We start from the raw sequence: 19,834 nt of genomic DNA, 5'->3' as shown, positions 1-19,834 counted from the left end.
TCTTTTTTTATTGAACTTTTATTAGGTTATAAGTTAACCTTGACAGAAGTGCAAGTTGTTTTATAATTTACAACTTTATAATGTTACAAGTTTTATAAAGTATAAGGTCAAGTTACAAGTATAAACATCAAGTTACGTAATATAATATAATCCCTGTAAACCAATTTAACTTTCTAGAATAGTCATTAGATATTTCTAGAATAATCAATTTTGCTTCGGTATAAAAATATAGTAACTGTTTACCAAACGTAATATTGTTAGATCGTATTTATCTTTATCAAAAAACCAATATATTATTTACCTTCTTACGATTTTTTAATGTTTTTTGTTTGTTCACCGTCAAGATTAGTGATTTTAATTCTATTTTAAACGTATAAGTATTCTATTTTTTTTTAATTAACTGTAATACGATAAAGATGTTGTGTTTTAAGCATTTTGCCTAACCGTCGTTCGATTCTCTCACTAAGAAATACAAGTAAATACTCTTATTACAAATATTCGAATCGAATGGTATATTCTAAATTGTTTTAGTATTTAGCATTTTAAGAATTATTAATTATTAGCAATAATAATTTCGAACCGATTACTATGTAAGAGATTCTTTAGCTCTAATTATCGGAGCGAGTGAATCAAGAGAACCCACGCTAAATATATACACAATTAAATAGAGCACAAAATATAATATATAAATAATACCCCGATTGCTTAATGCAGCATTTGAGAAATGAATTATTATAAAATCAGACAGTTTACTACCACAAACTGGAATATTAAGATGGGTTGTTTAAATATAAATGAACAAAATGGTAACTAATAAATAAGCTACTTTTCTGCCTGTATCAAATATAAAGTTAGTCTCTCTGTATAAAAAAGCTCATACCTGGAATTGAACCCAAATTTTTTAAAATTATTCAACAACATTGACTAAGATAATCAGTAATACATCTTTTGCATAAAAAAGTTTAAAGGAGGATCAAATTATAGAACTCCGTCTTTAAAATCTTTTAAACATTTTGATTTTGTAAAAGGTATATTTATATTGTACATTTTACGAATAAAAACTAATAAATAATGCTGTACGAAGACTATAAATGAAACAGCACTTAGACGAAAAAATGAAGTAAATTACGTTCCTGATGTTAAACAAAAGTAAGGAATTTAATATTTTCATATATATATAAATTCCGATTTCCCTGGTGGACAGGTAGCATCGTGTTTTTTCAACTGGGGTCCCGGGTTATTAGAATACCGATAAGGCTTGACCGGTATTTTTTTCATACGCTACAAAATTTCATTTTCATATTCCCAAATACAAGCTTCAACAAACTTCCGTGGTGAATTAATTCATCAACCAGAATAAAAAAAAAATCCTTTTCGGTACACCGGAAGGTGGAGGTAGATTTCACCGGTGATAAGTAGGGGATAAAAAAGTTTCCTATTATTTATTTTATTTTTTGTTATTAAATATTTTTATTTTCACAATAATTAATTTCAATATTTTCGTTAGAACCTTCAAAAATGGTAATTTCAAGAGTTTCCAAAATATTTCCATTTGTTACAGTGGAGCCGTAACGTTACGTTCTTGTCAACAAACACGTCGTAATTTTGAAAAGTTCAAATATTCTATAACTATCACATTTACATGAAACAGTTTAGAAAGTACAGCTTACTTTCATCCAGTTGTTCAACTTCTGAACTTTCTACGAGAATCCGGCATAGTGAAATAATTTTTCTTTATAAACGTAACAAAGTTCCTAACCGTTGTAACAATTTATAAGCTTCCACATCAACAACTTAGGCGTCTTATTAGCGTCAAAATGGTCTATTCTAAAAAATAAATGAATAATTTATTTTATTAAATACTGCATTTGTATTTCATATTTATGAATTATATATCTTAAATGAAAGACACACATGTGTTAATGAAGAAAATACTAAATTCGTAAGAGACTTCATAGTGTCTGTATAAATTCCTAGGACCAAACGCAGCATCAGGCTCTATTTTTCTCAGGGGAAGAATGGAGACTGAGGCTGTATAAGTATCAATTTATTTACGTAGTTATTCAAAATCCAGAAGAAATATTGTTCTTAAGATGCGTTTCTGTTAATGGCCTTTATGTAAACTTTATATAATTTGTACATATAAATTCTCGCATCGATCAGAACAATTGTAATATTTCGTAACATCCATTATCGTATAAACATTTACTATGAAATATTTTAATGAAGAATGCAATTTGACAGATATATTTGTTTCACAACAATGAATAATTTTCAAAAATAATTATAGAAAAATAATTTTTTCACAATTTTTAAACACTAAATGTCAACTGGTAACTTTCATAAAGTTTAGTTTCTAGTGATATTGAAATTATACTTATAAAAACCTTCTCATACTCAGCCATAAAGATACGTGATTAAATAAGCAAAAAATGACGTCAGACCTATTATGAAGAAATTTACAAATAAAATGGAAACAGCAGGTTTTTTTGGAAGTCCTTAGAATTAAAATATTTCAATATAATCAACTATACGTAAAGCCAAAGTTTTTTTTTAGGGATAATACATTTTAACATATAGTTTGACATTAGTACACAAAATATGATAAAAAAATTGATGTTTTTACACTAGAGAATTGTTTATTTTTTTCAAAAATATATTTATAGGCATAGAATAATTTCAAACTAATCCTTTACGACAGAATGACAAAAACAAAAATTACATATTTTATTTTAGTCAGTTAAATTTTGTGTTCATTGTTATTGATTTTTCAACTGATTAAAAAAATATAATATAAAAAATATAAATATGTAAAAAAAAACATAATCTATTTGCATTAACGTAAATAATAATAATAAAATTAATAATTTGTAAAAAACGTAAATAAAATATTGTACTTGCATTTTTTTTTTTAAATATTAGATAATTATATAAGTGTTTTAAATATTTGTAAGAAATCTATTTCACTCTCCTTGTCACCGATCTAAAGTTATATACAAGAAGAAATGAAAAAACGATCACGTTTCACAGTTACATCTACCTACAGGGTATACACAGTTGTAGAGATACAATATTAATGGTTATCTGACACTTACACAACGTGATTCTTTGTCTTGAAGCTTTAAAAAAAAATAATACAAAATCGTACTTTCAGTGTAGTCGTATTGTCATCTGTCAAAGAAACAATTCCACTATTTTTTTTTTTTTAAATTGAATAAATTGTATCACGATAGAAAATATAGATTATACAATAAAATAACAATAAATAACATGGTTTAAGACTGGTTTGTATAATCTAACTCAAGTCTGAATTATAAGTTTAGTCAGTTTTCTTTCATAAGTTTGGTCAGTAACTATGTTTATTCAAAACTTAGTAAACTGGTTTTAAATTAACTAAAGACACAGAACTAAAACTAAATAAAGCAGATAACATTTCAATAGCAGAAGTTGCTTTATATTCTAATTTAAATAATCCTAAACTATACGTTTTTATATATATTTACTTATTATTATATGAAGAAAATACATTTAATTCACCTTAGGGACAAATTTTATGTTATAAAAAAGGAGCCAGTTTCAAACCTAACTAAAACTAAATTTACTTTTAATTGAATTAAAGTTTTTTCTTGTTGAAATGCTGGATTTCAACAACTTGTTGAAACTGGATTTGGAGATAACTAAAATTATATTTTCTCTTTTTATTAACATTCTGGCTTAACAGTTTATATTTAGTTCGATATTTCTATACATCACATCAATTCAGGGGAGCTCGTGGTTGATTCTTCAGAAACCCTTGAACTTGCTCTTGTATACTTCTTATAAACTCGTTGATCGATATTTGTTCTTCTGATCAGGAAAATTCCCAAATACCCAGTAGATTATATACGAGATAAGCATTCTGCTGATTTCTCCTCTGAGTAGCTTTTCTCTCATACTGTGATTTCGCTGAAGTTGATTCACTATCCACCTCGTTTCATTATCCTTGATCTTTTTTCCCATTGTAGATTTTTTTATAGATCTGACATCCTGATAAAGTCATTCAGAGGATGCTAGTACCTGAATAGCCAGTCATTGTACGTGTGCTTGATGAGAAAATACATGTAGACCAACCCGGAGATTCTGTTTCCAGTCCGATCGTTGTAAAATAAACCTACTGCTTCAGTGCCTAGTGAGTAAAGTTGGATCTCTTATCCTTTCTAAAATAAAAGTACATTTTTTAGACTGATCGGACTGAATCTGGACATGTGAAATATTATTCTGTATTTCCTACTGCAGATTTTTTCTTGTAAAGTTCATAGAACAGATAGAGGGTTTTAAAAAACTCGTGTTTTTGTAGAGAATTTACTTATCTTTAATCTTTAAGAAGCATTTTCCTTAAATAATGAAGGGATTAAAATATAAGTTTTATATGAAAAAATTAAGTCAATAAAAGTGTAAAATTAGTATTTTCTAAAATTGCATTAATTAATCGGCAAAAAAAAGTTTTTCTTCAACTAATATATTCCGTTTCTTGATTTATGGATTTATCCTAATATGGTTAAAATTCATTCGTACGTTTTTATAATTAGATATTCTATAAAAAATTTCATTAACAAAGAAGTCCTAAATCAATTTTTAGATCCGTTGCTTTCGGTAAGTTTTACCAAGGACAGGATGAAATAAGGTTCTTAATTAAATTTGGTTAATGATTAAATCATTTAGAAGTCATGACAGCTGTTACCTGGATAGGTATGAGAATGAATCATATCTTAGATAAAATTTAATTTATTTTATCAAACCTCTTTCAAATTGATGTGAATCAAATGTACATCTTAAAGTAAAATAAAAACCATTAATTATTTTCTAGTACACCCAGTGTACGAAAATATTTCTATTTTTTTTTTTTGTCTTCAGTCATTTGACCGGTTTGATGCAGCTCTCCAAGATTCCCTATCAAGTCCTGGTCGTTTCATTTCAGTATACCCTCTACATCCTACATCTCTAACAATTTGTTTTACATATTCCAAACGTGGCCTGCCTACACAATTTTTTCCTTCTACCTGTCCTTCCAATATTAAAGCGACTATTCCAGGATGCCTTAGTATGTGGCCTATAAGTCTGTCTCTTCTTTTAACTATATTTTTCCAAATGCTTCTTTCTTCATCTATTTGCCGCAATACCTCTTCATTTGTCACTTTATCCACCCATCTGATTTTTAACATTCTCCTATAGCACCACATTTCATAATCTTTACTTCTCAGGTACTCTGATCGTCCAAGTTTCACTTCCATATAAAGCGACACTCCAAACATACACTTTCAAAAATCTTTTCCTGACATTTAAATTAATTTTTGATGTAAACAAATTATATTTCTTACTGAAGGCTCGTTTAGCTTGTGCTATTCGGCATTTTATATCGCTCCTGCTTCGTCCATCTTTAGTAATTCTACTTCCCAAATAACAAAATTCTTCTACCTCTATAATCTTTTCTCCTCCTGTTTTCACATTCAGTGGTCCATCTTTGTTATTTCTACATTTCATTACTTTTGTTTTCTTCTTGTTTATTTTCATGCGATAGTTCTTGCGTAGGACTTCATCTATGCCGTTCATTGTTTCTTCTAAATCCTTTTTACTCTCGGCTAGAATTACTATATCATTAGCAAATCGTAGCATCTTTATCTTTTCACCTTGTACTGTTACTCCGAATCTAAATTGTTCTTTAACATCATTAACTGCTAGTTCCATGTAAAGATTAAAAAGTAACGGAGATAGGGAACATCCTTGTCGGACTCTCTTACTACGGCTTCTTTCTTATGTTCTTCCATTACTACTGTTGCTGTTTGGTTCCTGTACATGTTAGCAATTGTTCTTCTATCTCTGTATATGAACCCTAATTTTTTTAAAATGGTGAAAATTTTATTCCAGTCTACGTTATCGAATGTCTTTTCTAGGTCTATAAACGCCAAGTATGTTGGTTTGTTTTTCTTTAATCTTCCTTCTTCTATTATTCTGAGGCCTAAAATTGCTTCCCTTGTCCCTATACTTTTCCTGAAACCAAATTGGTCTTCTCCTAACACTTCTATTATGAAACTATATTTCTATTATGAAACTATTTCTATTATGAAACTATTTTATATTCCAGTGTTTAAATCCGATGTGAAATAATCATTCTGTTTAGGCCTACTTATTTACTTGTGCACAGGAAGTGTTTCAAATATGAATTGGTTGAAATATAATAATACTTCAGTAAATCCTTCTTTATCATAGACACTTATAATCCCTAATAAATTTAACTCATACCTGAGCTTCCACTAGAAAAGTAGCACGAAAATATTTATAAAATATAAGTTTCACACGAATTTCAAACGTCATTTTACTACAATTTATAGTAGAAATAATTTTTACTTTTATAGTATTATCGTAAGGGTATGATAAATTATAATAATTTCTTACTGGATTTTAATTTTTTCCCACACTAAAGATGAATTTCGTGGTAATTTGGTTCCTGTGGCATGTTATTTTGTATCTGAGCATCTCAACCCGTAGTAAACATGAGAATAGATATCTATTTTGCTCTTCATTAAAATATTTTTACGTTGCAGCCAGTAGGGACACTATTTCTTTTTTCCTTTATATTTATATATATATATATTTTTTTTTTTTTTTTGATGCGGTATGCACATTTTAATCACAATGTGGTATGCACAATTAATCTAATGATAATTCTACATAAGTTTTCTTTTTTAAATTTATATAATTAATGTTAAATTTAGTATATTTATTTATTAATTATGTTTAAATAGAAAAATGTTTTTTATGTTATCAATCATTAAATGTAGTAAAATCTGTTAAAACATATAATAATAAATTATTTATTTATTTATTGACTGAAAATGTTAAGTTATAAAAAATTAATCTTAGTTTGATAAATAAATGAATCTTATCACTGGATATTTATTAAACAATTATTAAAATACAATATAAAATTCACGTCAGTAATACAGTAAAAAAAAATAATTATCTTTATTGTAATAAATTAAGCAAAACAAGGACATCAGTTACAAAACTAGCACAATACAACCGACAAAACGAAAAACTATTAAGTTAATGAATATTCACCGTGTACAGAATCTAATTTTATAAATTAATTTAAAAACTCATCAGATAAAAACATCAATTTAGTTAAAAATATAAAATTACTAGCTCTCCAACGCAGCTTCGTCTGCGCTATATGGTTACTTGCGTTTCCTGTTGCAGTCAATTCTTTTATTTTATGTTCTTTAGTCAAGTAGCAGAGATAGGTGCAGCCAGACACACATACATTTACGGTGACAGTGGCTGTATTGGCTGATCTATAGCGTCGTATACATCCACACTCCTTAAAAAAAACGGAATTAAAAAAACCTTAAAATGGTTTTTAAATATTTATCTGCAGAGTATTTGCAAGCCCAAATCTACTGAATATCTCGTTTATTATAGTCGGAATTGAGAAAATATAAATTCATTGTTCAAATTTTTTTCCTTACAAGAATTTTTTTCCTTACATTCTCTTTCAAGATCGAATTGCAAAAAATCTAGAAAGTGGTTTATTGACATGAAGATTAGTCTCACCAAAAATCGGATTGATTTATTCGTTATGAAATTAAAAAAAAAAAATTACAAGGATTAAAAAAAAATCAAATCAAAAATCCATTTTAACACTTTTAATGACTGAATTTCAAAAAATGTAAAAATCATTTTTTTGATATTCATATTAAGGTTACACACACCAAAATTAATTTGATATCTACGACTGTTACCGAGAAATCAAAAAAAAAAAAATAATAATTTCATTGTTACTCAATTTTAATCTATTGAACTTGGAATTTCAAAGTCGATTTTCTTTGTATGCACTTACACTTTAAGCAAAAAATGTACATAAATTATCAATTTATCTTCATTAGTTTTTGCTGGGCGTTGGTAACTCACGATATGTTATTTTATATATATATATATATATATATATATATATATATATATATATATATATATTTATATTGCTATTGACGGGGGATGCTATCTATCTATCTACCTATATATATATATATATATATATATATATATATAGAATCCCCGTCTCGGCTTCGCCCGAGATTATAATGTAGCCAACCCATTTTCTAACAGTATTAAATTGACAGAAATTTCGGATGTGATATTTTTTGCGCCTTTTTGATTATCCGCCAGCAGAATGTGTTGACTTTCCGAATTACCAGTTCTGGAAAGTCCAACATATAACTGTCCATGAGAAAAACAGTCTGATCGTAAATCAGTACCATAGTGTTTAATGTCTGGCCTTGCGCTTTATTGATTGCTTTGGCAAACGAAAGTTTTATAGCGAATTGCAGTCTCTTGAACTGAAGTGGTAAATCTGTTGCGATCATTGGGATGCGGTGTATAGAAGCAAGCACTTCTGCAGATGGACTTGTGAAAATAGTAGCCTCAATGATGTGATTTCGCACAGTTTTGATTTGCAACATAACCTTGGAGGGTAGTAAAATAATCGGAACTCCCATAAGACTGAGACTATTAGCTGGAAAATCTGAAAAATTAAGAGAATTCAAAAATTCTGGGGTTAGTGGACTGCATTTCAGTATTGATTACAGAATCTACAGATCGATATTCCTTGCTTTGCCCTTCAAATTTTGCAAAATTATATTATTAATTTTAAATGCAGAAGTATTTCGAGGAGTTCTTATATATTTTTAGCAAAGCCACTCGTACGGGCTTTCTAATTTCTGGATGAATATTGAAAACGAGATCATCTATGGTATGCACAACGGTACCAATGTTTTCATCGACAGAAATTTAACCATCATTGTGAGGAAGAGTCCCGTTTACAACGTTTAGTAGTTGTAAGGGAAAGTTAGCCTCGCCACTCCCAAGATGAACTCTAATGTTAGTTCTTAAGTTAATAGTGAGGAGAAATTTCTATAAGGTTAATGACTTTTCTTTTAAGGTTAATGACTTAGATGTTCAGGCATGCCTGAACATCAGCCCTAGTTCCTCTCGCGATGATAAACAATGTTTGCCGAAAGTCTTCCGGCAACGGAAAGTCTTCCTACACGAAAGTTGTACCGCCCATTAACTTACCGCATGATCTAATATTTCGAAGGGTTCGATCAGGTTTCAATATGAGCTTGATTACTCATTGTGCGTTTATCCTACACTATAAGTTTAGTAACTTGCAAAATTTGTCCAAGTGGATCATTTATATGAATAGAACAAACAGATTCTTGCCTACATGCAACATTAATGGAATTTAAAATTGGAATGTGGATTTCTCCTACCACTTATAGGTGTAGCAGCTGTTCCTGATGATGCTACACCGATTGGAACGTTTTAAGTTGTGTGAACTTGAGCAAGAAGCAAATTGATAAAGAAAGTTTTCCTACTGCCTCAAGGAAGATCTATGAAAAAATTCTTTGGGTTGTTTCTAGCAACACTGTAATTTATATCATCAATCGTCTGAGGTTGATCTGGTACTAATTTAGGAAGATGAATCGAAATGTACACCTTCAAAGGTGTACATTTCGATTGTTGGACAATATAATCAATCATATAGTAGATATAACTGAATTAAAAATGAAATACAAAATCAAAACATAAAAAGTAGATAAAAAGATAAACAAAACAAAATTACTAAATAAATTAACTTTCAGAAAGTCACATGCTTTTAGTAGTGGTTTGTAACTTTTAGTTTTTTGAAATAATCTAATAATTTTACTATATCATGAATTTTTATTCGATAGAAATGCCCATCAAGTTATTCTTCTTTTTCAAAGAAACATGAAATTAAGGAAAAAGGTAGTCATTATTGCCAAACACGAGAGGATACAAATTTCATGAATGATTTTCTTCCAGATTTAAATTAAGATTTTATTGTTAGGGTAGAAATTCAAAATAAATATCTAACACAGAATCATAGAATTATTTCAACGCTCTTATATAAAGTTCTTAAAAATTAGATTAAGAATTTAAGTAAAGATCTTTTACGAACTAAAAATATATAAAATTAATTGTGAAAATCTTATACCACGATTTTCTACTGGATTAATTTTTAATGTACGTTCATTTAACCTTACAGAGGTAATGAAAACGTGACTAATATGAACAATCTATTAGGGGAAAGGAATACATTATAAATTGTATTAGATAAACCAATGTGTCCTGCAAACTATATGAAATACCAGTTCTTGTCAGCTACAAATATTCAATAATTTATTTCTCTGGTAATCTGCTTTAAGCGTTGTTTTGTAAGTTACATATTTTTTAAAGTAAAGTATCAAGATGAATACCTATACATTTTTCAAGAATAAAAGCAACTATGCACAACGGTATGCAATAGACAACCAAAAAACATAGTTTTAGAATTGTAATAGGGTTTTTATGTAGCAGTTATAATCGTTTCACGAGTGGCTAAATTAATAAGCCTAACATTAACCTAATTAAAAATTTCAAAAAGTAATACTAAAGAACACAAAAATAAATCTCGGCAAAACTAGACCTACCATTCGTCAACAAAATGTAGTTATTTCATTGTAATTTTACAATTAAATACAAGAAATAACAACAAAAAATTAAAATATGTTATAAAAAAATAATAATAATAAGAGTAATGTAATAAGATTACCTGCACATTACAGATATGTATTCTTTTGTACATTCCTAAGCAATGACCTCCAGCCACTTTTCTCTTATGCCGTCCTTCGACCCTGAAAAAATTAAATATATATAATAAAATTTAAAACATAATCTAATAGCAATTAAAAAAAACGTGTAATCTTAAAGGGTAACTAACTGTAACTTTGATCTTCCGTCAGCTTTTATTTAAAAAAAAAACAGAAACGCCCAAGATTGATGCAATCGAGCTAAAATCTTCGGTAGACAAATATCCGTTTGCTAAAGAAAGCAGGAAGATCGAAAGTTTTCAATGTAGACACTAATAAATGGTTCCCAAAATTATTTAAAAATCAATTTTATTTCTCTCTGAAATGGGTTGGCTAAAATCTAATTACTGGTAAAGATATACAAATTACAGAATCTCACATGAAAATTGCAGGTTGTTAAATTAGTCGGGTATTTTTTTTTATTTTTAAAGAAACTTCAATTTAGTTTTTGTTCAAAATTTTGAATACATTTTTAAAAGAAATTCCAAAAATAAAAATTTCGTAAGTACCTGTACAATTGGATAGGAAAAATAAGGTATTCATTGAGATTTTTTAATTTTAAATTCATTATACGATATGCATGAAACTCGTTTTTTTATATATCGGGTTATCTGATAAATTGATTTAATCAAGAATTTCTTTTTAAAGATTTATTTTTTTCATTTTGGCATTTTGAATTAAGGTAGATAAGCACCTTTTTTAAATTATTTATGTACTTTTTGCTGGGTTAATATCTTTTATAATTTGAAGTTTGTTGTAGATTAAAATTTGTTTAATTATTATGCATATGTTCATGTAAAAATAACTGCATTTCAGGAAACAAAAAAATAAATCTAATATGGACACCACACAACTTCCTTGTACGCCTATTAAATTACATATACACATTTTCTGCTACACTTCATTTAAACTTATTTCATTTGAAAGTGAGATACGAACCTCCAATTTTTTAATATAGTGGACAGTTACACAATTGCTGAAATATTAGTTTTTATTAACATCAAATATTTATACAATTATTAATTCAACAATCTTACATGAAATATTAGAATAGAGTAAAAGTCCCTTTATTACTTGTATTACTATATCAGTATTATTAGTATCTTTAGAGTTGCTGATTAACAAAAGTTTCAGATTTCTGCAATGTGTCGGTTAAATAAAAGTTAATAATCATTAAGCTATTCCATTTAGTGAACCCCTGTACACTGGTTACAAATGTTAATTTAGACCTTACGGTGTAAAATATTCAATTTTTATTTTTGGATTAATTGGTGAATAATCGAAATTGAAAATGAAACAATCACAAAGGAAAAAAAAAGATAACATGAAAAAATATATCTAAAAAAAAAGCAAGAAGATGAATATGAAGGGAAGAAAATATTAAGAACAAGGGAAGAATAAAAACATTAACAGAAGATGATAAATATAAAGAATAAGAAACGTTAAGACTAAGGAAAGAATAAAAGATTAAGAGAGAATGATGAATATAAAGAGAGAAAATTTGAAAACTAGAGAAAAAGTACACAGATTAAGATCAGAAGAACTAAATTGAACCAAAGAGCGATTAAATGATTGGCAACAAAACAAATAAACGAAATGATGATCAACTCAGACTTAGGGAGAATATTGTTCTACAATATCAGAGGAGCAATGAACTAAAAGATAAGACTTTTTTGCAATTTATTAAAGATTGGGCTTGTATGCCTCAGTGTATATGTTGTTCTTGTGGGGGTAGATGCTTCAGTCACTCTGTAGTAAACTTTAATGTAGATAAAATCAAAGAGAAATTCGAAAATAATTTAATAAAATTAAAGAGAAATTAAATTAAAAAAATCTAAAAATAATACGATTCTAAATTATAATTTTCAATTAATATTAAATAATCAGATGTTTCACCAAATCTATTACATATACATATACGTAACAATGCCTATAAAATTACAAATACGCATTTTTAAGACTCCATAAAATTTTATTTCACTAATAACTTCTGATTTTTTTTCAAATTTTTTTAAAATTATTATTGAATTATTATTTATCGTAATTTTTTTTTAAATCAGAGGTTAATAATTAATAAATCAACATTTAAATGAAAAAAGTTAAAAAAAAATAAATTAAAAAAAAATGAGAGCGATTCGAACCGAATCCTTGTAATATTCAAATATTTCATTAATTAAAATTTTATTTGGCTGTATCTCTGGAACCAATAAAAATAATTACCACTTGATATATAGCTGAAAAGCTCTCAATAATGGCTTATTACTTCATTTAAGACAGAATCCAAAATCCAATTTTTTTTTAATTTTGGGCTTTTTTTGACTTTTTTGTCCAGTCGATTGCAATCAAAACAGGAGGTATACAAATAGATGCTACAGCTTCCTAAATCCAAAATTTTAAAATCCTACGGCTAATCGTTTTTGAGATGTCCGAGATACATACGTAGGTACGTACACACGTCACGCCAAAACTAGTCAAAATGGATTCAGGAGTGGTAAAAATGGATATCTCCGTTGAATCTGAAAACCGAAATTTTTCGGGATTCAATACTTCCTTTATTTCGTGCAAGGGAATGAAAAATGAAAATCTAGGGATTGAATATTAGAATAATTTACGTAGAAAATTAATAATTATTGACTTCTTCAGAAAGGTGAGAAACAATATTATTCGTAGAATAAATATTAGTAAAAGCGATATATACTGATTTATGTAAAAGCCGTCAAAAATAATTTTGTCTACTGAATCATGTAATATATATTTACAACTCCTTAAACTAACGGAACTTTGACCAGTAATAGTTCTACTACCCATTACTATGTTAGCTCATAACCAAAGTATCACCGATAAGGTGTATTTTGAACGACTCGCTGGAGTGTAGAGTTAACAACACTCTTTTCCATTTCAGAAGGCTACATTCTTAAAAGTGATCCGCGCACTAATCAGAAAATTATTATAAATTTAATGTATATTTACTTTATATAAATAAAAACTTAATATTTTTCCACGACTATGGTTTTATGAGCACGTTCTAAAGGTTATAACAAAATTTTCTTTTCTTTTTCTGGCATCATACCTCTAGAGCTACGCTGCAAAAAGAAAATATAGTAATCGGTCAAAAACTGCTGGGGTATGGGTTTTTTTCAGTCTCCACGTTTCATGATCCAGGGACCCAAAGAAAAAAAATAAGGAGTAATATTCGTATGTAAGTATGTACATGTGTTGGCGTGTTACAAGCTTCATAACTTTGACCGGGTAAACCGATTCTGATGATATTTTGTACAGAAACTCGCGTTTCTGGACAATTTGTAGGTAATGTTTTGGTGTCAATATATCCATGGGGTGGGATAGATAGTTCTTTTGGTCAATTTCCTCAAACTTTTGCCAACATAACTGCACTTTATACTAGGCTAAGCGTAGTAAATTCGCATGCATAATTTACCATTAAAAAAAAAAATTATTTGCCCCAAAATTTCCCTCCTCCAAAAATCGAAAAACAATTTTTATTTATAGCATATTTTTAACCGAATTTTTGTATGTCTTTCTAGACATAGTAGTAGTAGTAGTAGTAGTACAAGAACCTAAAAAAACATACTTTGGGACAATATAGTGAATAGAGAAACTGACAAAGGTTTAAAAATATCGACTTTTTGAATTTTAAAACTATTTTTGGTTTATTTAAATTTTTAGTAATAATATTGCAACAAAATTTCATCATTACTAATCCCCCACCACCAGCCCCAAATGAAATCTTAAATAAACTTTAATTGGTTGTACATTTTCAGTGGAATTATTTTTAGCGTCTTCCATTTAATATAGAAAACGTAGAAGAATCAAAAACAAATTCTTGGAAGGTGATTTTTGAGGTGGGAGAGTGGAAGATTTAAAATAATCCTCATTTTTTATATCGTTTAAATTTTTTGCTTTATTTAAACAGATAGTGATCATTTTACAATACGAATTCATCATAAATTACCCCCATCCAAAAAAAATCTTAAGTAAATTTTTCATGTATCATTATTTTTTCACTAGATAAGAAAAAAAAATAAAAAGCATTAATTAGAAAGCAGTAGAAAACATTTATGTGTCAGGAAAATATAGCAACTTTGTTATTAACTTTTACTATTAATAAAAACAATATATAAGAATGTCTTTACTTTTGTTATTTGATTGTATTCAACCTCATAACAGTCAAAAAGCGATTTTAAAACTGGGCAGCAATTGTCTAGAGCAATCTTAATTGTCTTACAACAATCCCTATCTCAGGGCTAAAATACATCTGAGATAGTTTTGTTAATTAAAATTCAATAAGAGTATATCGGTATCACTGGAATTAAAATTGAGTAATAGCATAAAGAATTTTGCATAAATAATAATATTTTGTTAATATCTTTACTAAAATCCGTTTGACGTTGCTGAAAAACTCTATATTAACTGTATTGAAAAAATGTTAAAAGTTGTATTGAACAATAAACAATTACCAACATTACTTTATAACGTACTTATTATTATCTTTTATATATATATATATATATATATATATATATATATATATATATATATATACAGGTTATTATTATTATACTTGTGTACATGCGTTAGTGAGTGTTTATGGTAACATTCCATTGTGCGCGGATGATACAGTCGTACAGATGATGCGCAGAGTAGGGACTCTGCGCATCATCTGAGCTTTCTAAACTTTGACAATAATTGTTTTTATTGTATAAATCAGAAAATCATACATTAAGCATGATTTAACATACGTAATAGGATTAAGTACTCACTAGGATAACTCCTGTACTATAAACACAAATATGTTTATGAGTAATCAGTACCATTAAATATAATTAGATAAAATTAAACTACACAAATCTAAAATATATTAATTCGTAAAACTAATATAAAATTTATTTATGATATGATATTAATTTAAACAACTACATATCATGTTACAAGTAGGACATTTTTATTATTTTGTTAAACTAAGATCTGTTAAAAAAAAAACTCAAGTTTGTCAGTGATTTTACGTAGGTTTTAATTTTCTATTGCATTCAATGAACAGATGGAACATTCATTGAGTTATTTCAATTGCTGCGCACGTTGCGGTGTTGGCAGTAATCCAAGTCATTCATTTGGGTAAAGAAAGTGTAAAGAAAGCATTTATTTAATTTTTATTAGTTTATGTATATATTGAGCTATTTAACCCAATAAAATGGTTTGAATAAAGCTACAATAGTAAATATTATTATAGCGAGTGGTACAACATTCATCTGTCTAGCTTAAATTTACTAACAGATATAAATTGCAGTCATTATTCACTATTAAGTTGAGCAGAAGATTTATATATATATATATATATATATATATATATATATATATAAAATAATTCTAATGTAAATTGTAAATTGCGAAAAACAATCACAAAGTATGTGATCTACTCATCTAGTTTAAAAAAAAAATTCACAATTATTAACAGCACATGCCATTACTTCGCAATATTTGCTTATTAATAAAAAATTAAATACTTTTAGGAATATTTTTTAAGAATAACATTTAAAAATTTCTGTTTTATTATTTTTATAATAATACTATTATACATGCAGAATATATTTAATAAGAGTTATTTTGAATATATTAAATATGCGGAAATAAAAAAGGAATTCTGTCATTACATTATTACGTACGATAAGTGAATATGATCGAATAAAGAATAATACCGAATAAAGTCGGAATTCCAAGCTCAGTTTTTGATTGTAAAGATCGGTAAAAGAGATCCAGGCAGACCAAAAAAAAGATTTTTTATGATGGAATGTACTTACAATTACCTTTTCATAAAATTTGAAATTGATATATATCATGAAATTCATAATAGATTTGTAAATTTTTTTTAACAAAGAAAGAAATAAAGATAAAAATGGAAAAAAGTTGTTATAATTTTAAATGTTTTAAAGTTGTTAAAATGAGTAGACATTATGCTGGAAATTATGTTGGGTTAAATTTTTAATTCGTAATGGGTTATAAATCCAACATGAGTTCAATTTCTGAATAATTTTACTCTAGAATGATAAAATGTAAAACCAGACGTTTCTGTGCTCATACGTAAAACGGAAATTCGTTAATTATTTTTTCAAAGAAACAAATTTCTACTTTTGACAAAAAGAGTAACAAAGAGAGTAAATATAAAAACTAATTTAAAAATATTTAACAATTCAAAGTACTTTTATTACGAATAAACGTATTTACATTTTTAAATATACAAACATACATTTTTAAAATTAAAAAATACTAACAACTATAAGTAGCACATATAATTCATAAATTTATTTATTTTTAAATTAGATACAATTTTTTTTCTTTAAAAAAATTATATAGGGTATGCAGGTCTGTACGTTGCAGGACCTATTTCAATTGATTTTTAAAGGCAGTAAAAACACTAAATATGGATTCTCAGAAATAAATATTCAATAGTACTTTTACAGTACTATGTTTGAATACTCAGCCCTTACTTTTTCTCAAATATGAAATCCGATTTTTATATAATAAAAAACAAACTGTGAGAGAGACGTAAGTCAGAATCTTTTTTTTTAATAAAAACAAGTAATTTCTATCTCCTATTACTATAGTAACTCTTCAGGGGAGAATGAGTTTGAGGAATTAAAGTTACAGATTTATAAATACTATCGGAAATTTAAGTAAAAAAAATTCTTTTTTTTACGATTTATGCTACGATTCCTCATAAAGTTATCAAATTATTAATTAACAATCTAAAATGGTTTATTTAAATTACTACTTAAATGGTAAACTTTTATTCCCAAATTATAAAGTGACTTATTTAATATTATATAAACGAATGATTTGTAGAAAATATTCTACTACTTAATAAGCAGTATATTTATGTAAGTAGTAAGAATTATATTTAAATAAGTAGTATTTAATTTAGTAAAAAATATTCTACTAAAAAAAATTACCTTGATCAAGAATTTAATGAAAAAAATTATGAATATGTTGTTAACTAGTTTGATCTACTTATCCAATTTATTTAGTTAAATTAATTTTAATTTAAAATAATTTTTTATAAAAAAAAAAATAAAAACGGTTTGCTTTTTTTATGCAATTGCTTTTTTACTTATACATACTGCGGTGAATTTAGAATAGGTTTAATATAATATAAAAGCATTCTCAAAAATTCTTGATTCCAGTTTTGTCTCAGCCAGATGAAAAATAAATCAATGATGTTTTTCTGTGAAAATAAATATTGAACAAGTATTAACCACAAAAAATGACAGGTTAAAAAAGAGATATTACTGAATATCATTTCATCAGAAACATTTTTCATACATACCGCACTTTTCACAAAAACTTTAAAAATTTATCTTGATATGCTATATATATTTGAGAAAATTCCAATACCTATTAGGTTTGTATTCGAAGGAAAACCAATTATAGTATGTAAAATTCTTTTATCGGATGTCCTGACTATCAGACATCACATCAACAGACTATAACACCGAACTACATAAAATCGCATAATATAAAAAAAGGCGGGTTTCAAATATTACCAGTATAGATTTTTTTATGATACTGTAACCTACGCTGTAGCTATACACATAAAATTAAACAACAGTTTTTAGGGCAGCATTTACATTTACAAAAGAGAATTAAATTCATAGTATAGTATTACGATTAAATTCACAATATCCATTAGTAATATTACCCACTTAATCTATAAAAACCTTCTCGTTTTCTTAATGGTTACCGACGTTATATAGCTAATATTTAAATTGCAAGTGGTTTAACCATAATAGCACCACTATTATTGACTGAGACATAAATATGAACTGAGGTCATGGCCAAATTGTTTTGAAAAACAGGTACTGGTATCATGTTCATAAGCGATATGTTACATATTAAGATGGTGTTTTTAATAATAATTTAATTAGAACTGTAATTGGATAAATAAATAAATAAATATATATATATAAAATAAATACATAGATAAATAAACAAAAAGAATCATACCGAACGATACGTTACGCACCATTAAGCAATAGAAAATAATCTGAACGGTACATGACGTGATGCCAATGTTAAATGAGTAAGAGGTGTCACTTTTTCATTATTAACTAATAGATACTGACAAGAATGAAAAAAGAAGATAATAAAACGAATTCTAAAGATTACAATTCTGCTGATGTTGATATTGACATATTATATATTACTGACATTTCAAAATTTATTGTTAGTCAATAATATACTTCCGAAATAAAAAAAGACGTCTAAAATACGAAAATAATGTCGAACTTTCGCTTAAATAATATGCGGTTTAAAAAGAAGTAAAGCATATTGTTTGTGGTGATATACGGATCTACTGGGGTGGTCAGTTTGTGATTTATGAAAGACAGCTTGCTGTCTGTCAGTATGGAATTCGACTTGCAATAGTACAACCTGATTCATAGCCTATTTTCAATTTACTGAAAGATCAAAACATCTCTTTTAAAATACATTAATGCAAATATTTTATTATGTGCTTTAAAAACAATTAAACAGGTTGTACTTTAGTATTCGAAATGTATATTCTTATTACTGAACTGTGTACGTAAACGAGAAATCTTTTAGTAAGGCTTGTTGTTTAAATAAATAGCATATAATAATTTTAATGATTAATTCTGAAAAAGATTATGAGTTAAATTATTATTTTCAATTAGAAGATTAATGTATTATATTTTATATTAGATTAATAAACGACTATGTTACAGGTTTTGAAATTGTGTGAATATAAAATATGGTCATTTATAAAAAAAAATAATCAAAATATTTTTTGCAAGTTTACTTTTTCTAGGTTTACAATAAAATTAAATAAATAGCAGTGAGTACTAATACATCAATTTCAATCTTAATGTCTCTAAATCTTATCGAGATATTTAAACAGATAAAGCTATAAAAATTAAAAAAATTCAGATTTATAAACTTCAGAAAAAATCTGATGTGGTTACTACATGACTTCCTTATACGCCCATCAAATTACATTCACACATTTATTTCTGCAATTCATTTACACTTATACGATCCGCCAATTCTTTAATAAATTGGACAGTTTCGTAATTGCATTATGGTGAACATACCACATTGACGCAAATTTTTTTTTGAGGTGCCCG

The 19,834-nt window shown here is 27.1% G+C and overlaps 1 protein-coding gene across 2 annotated transcripts in view; it reads right to left on the bottom strand.

The window, feature by feature from the left end:
• loh (thrombospondin type 1 domain containing lonely heart) overlaps positions 1-19,834 on the bottom strand; it is a 1,319,035-nt gene that overhangs the window by 641,533 nt on the left and 657,668 nt on the right. For both annotated transcript variants that reach the window (XM_075360455.1, XM_075360456.1), the window contains one exon: positions 10,649-10,730. In XM_075360455.1, coding sequence (XP_075216570.1) covers positions 10,649-10,730 — 82 coding nt within the window. The remainder of the gene's footprint in view (positions 1-10,648; positions 10,731-19,834) is intronic.

This window comes from Lycorma delicatula, chromosome 3 (assembly GCF_047948215.1).
Source record: "Lycorma delicatula isolate Av1 chromosome 3, ASM4794821v1, whole genome shotgun sequence".
Taxonomy (NCBI): Eukaryota; Metazoa; Arthropoda; class Insecta; order Hemiptera; family Fulgoridae; genus Lycorma; species Lycorma delicatula.
This window is presented reverse-complemented; position numbering and strand designations above follow the sequence as displayed.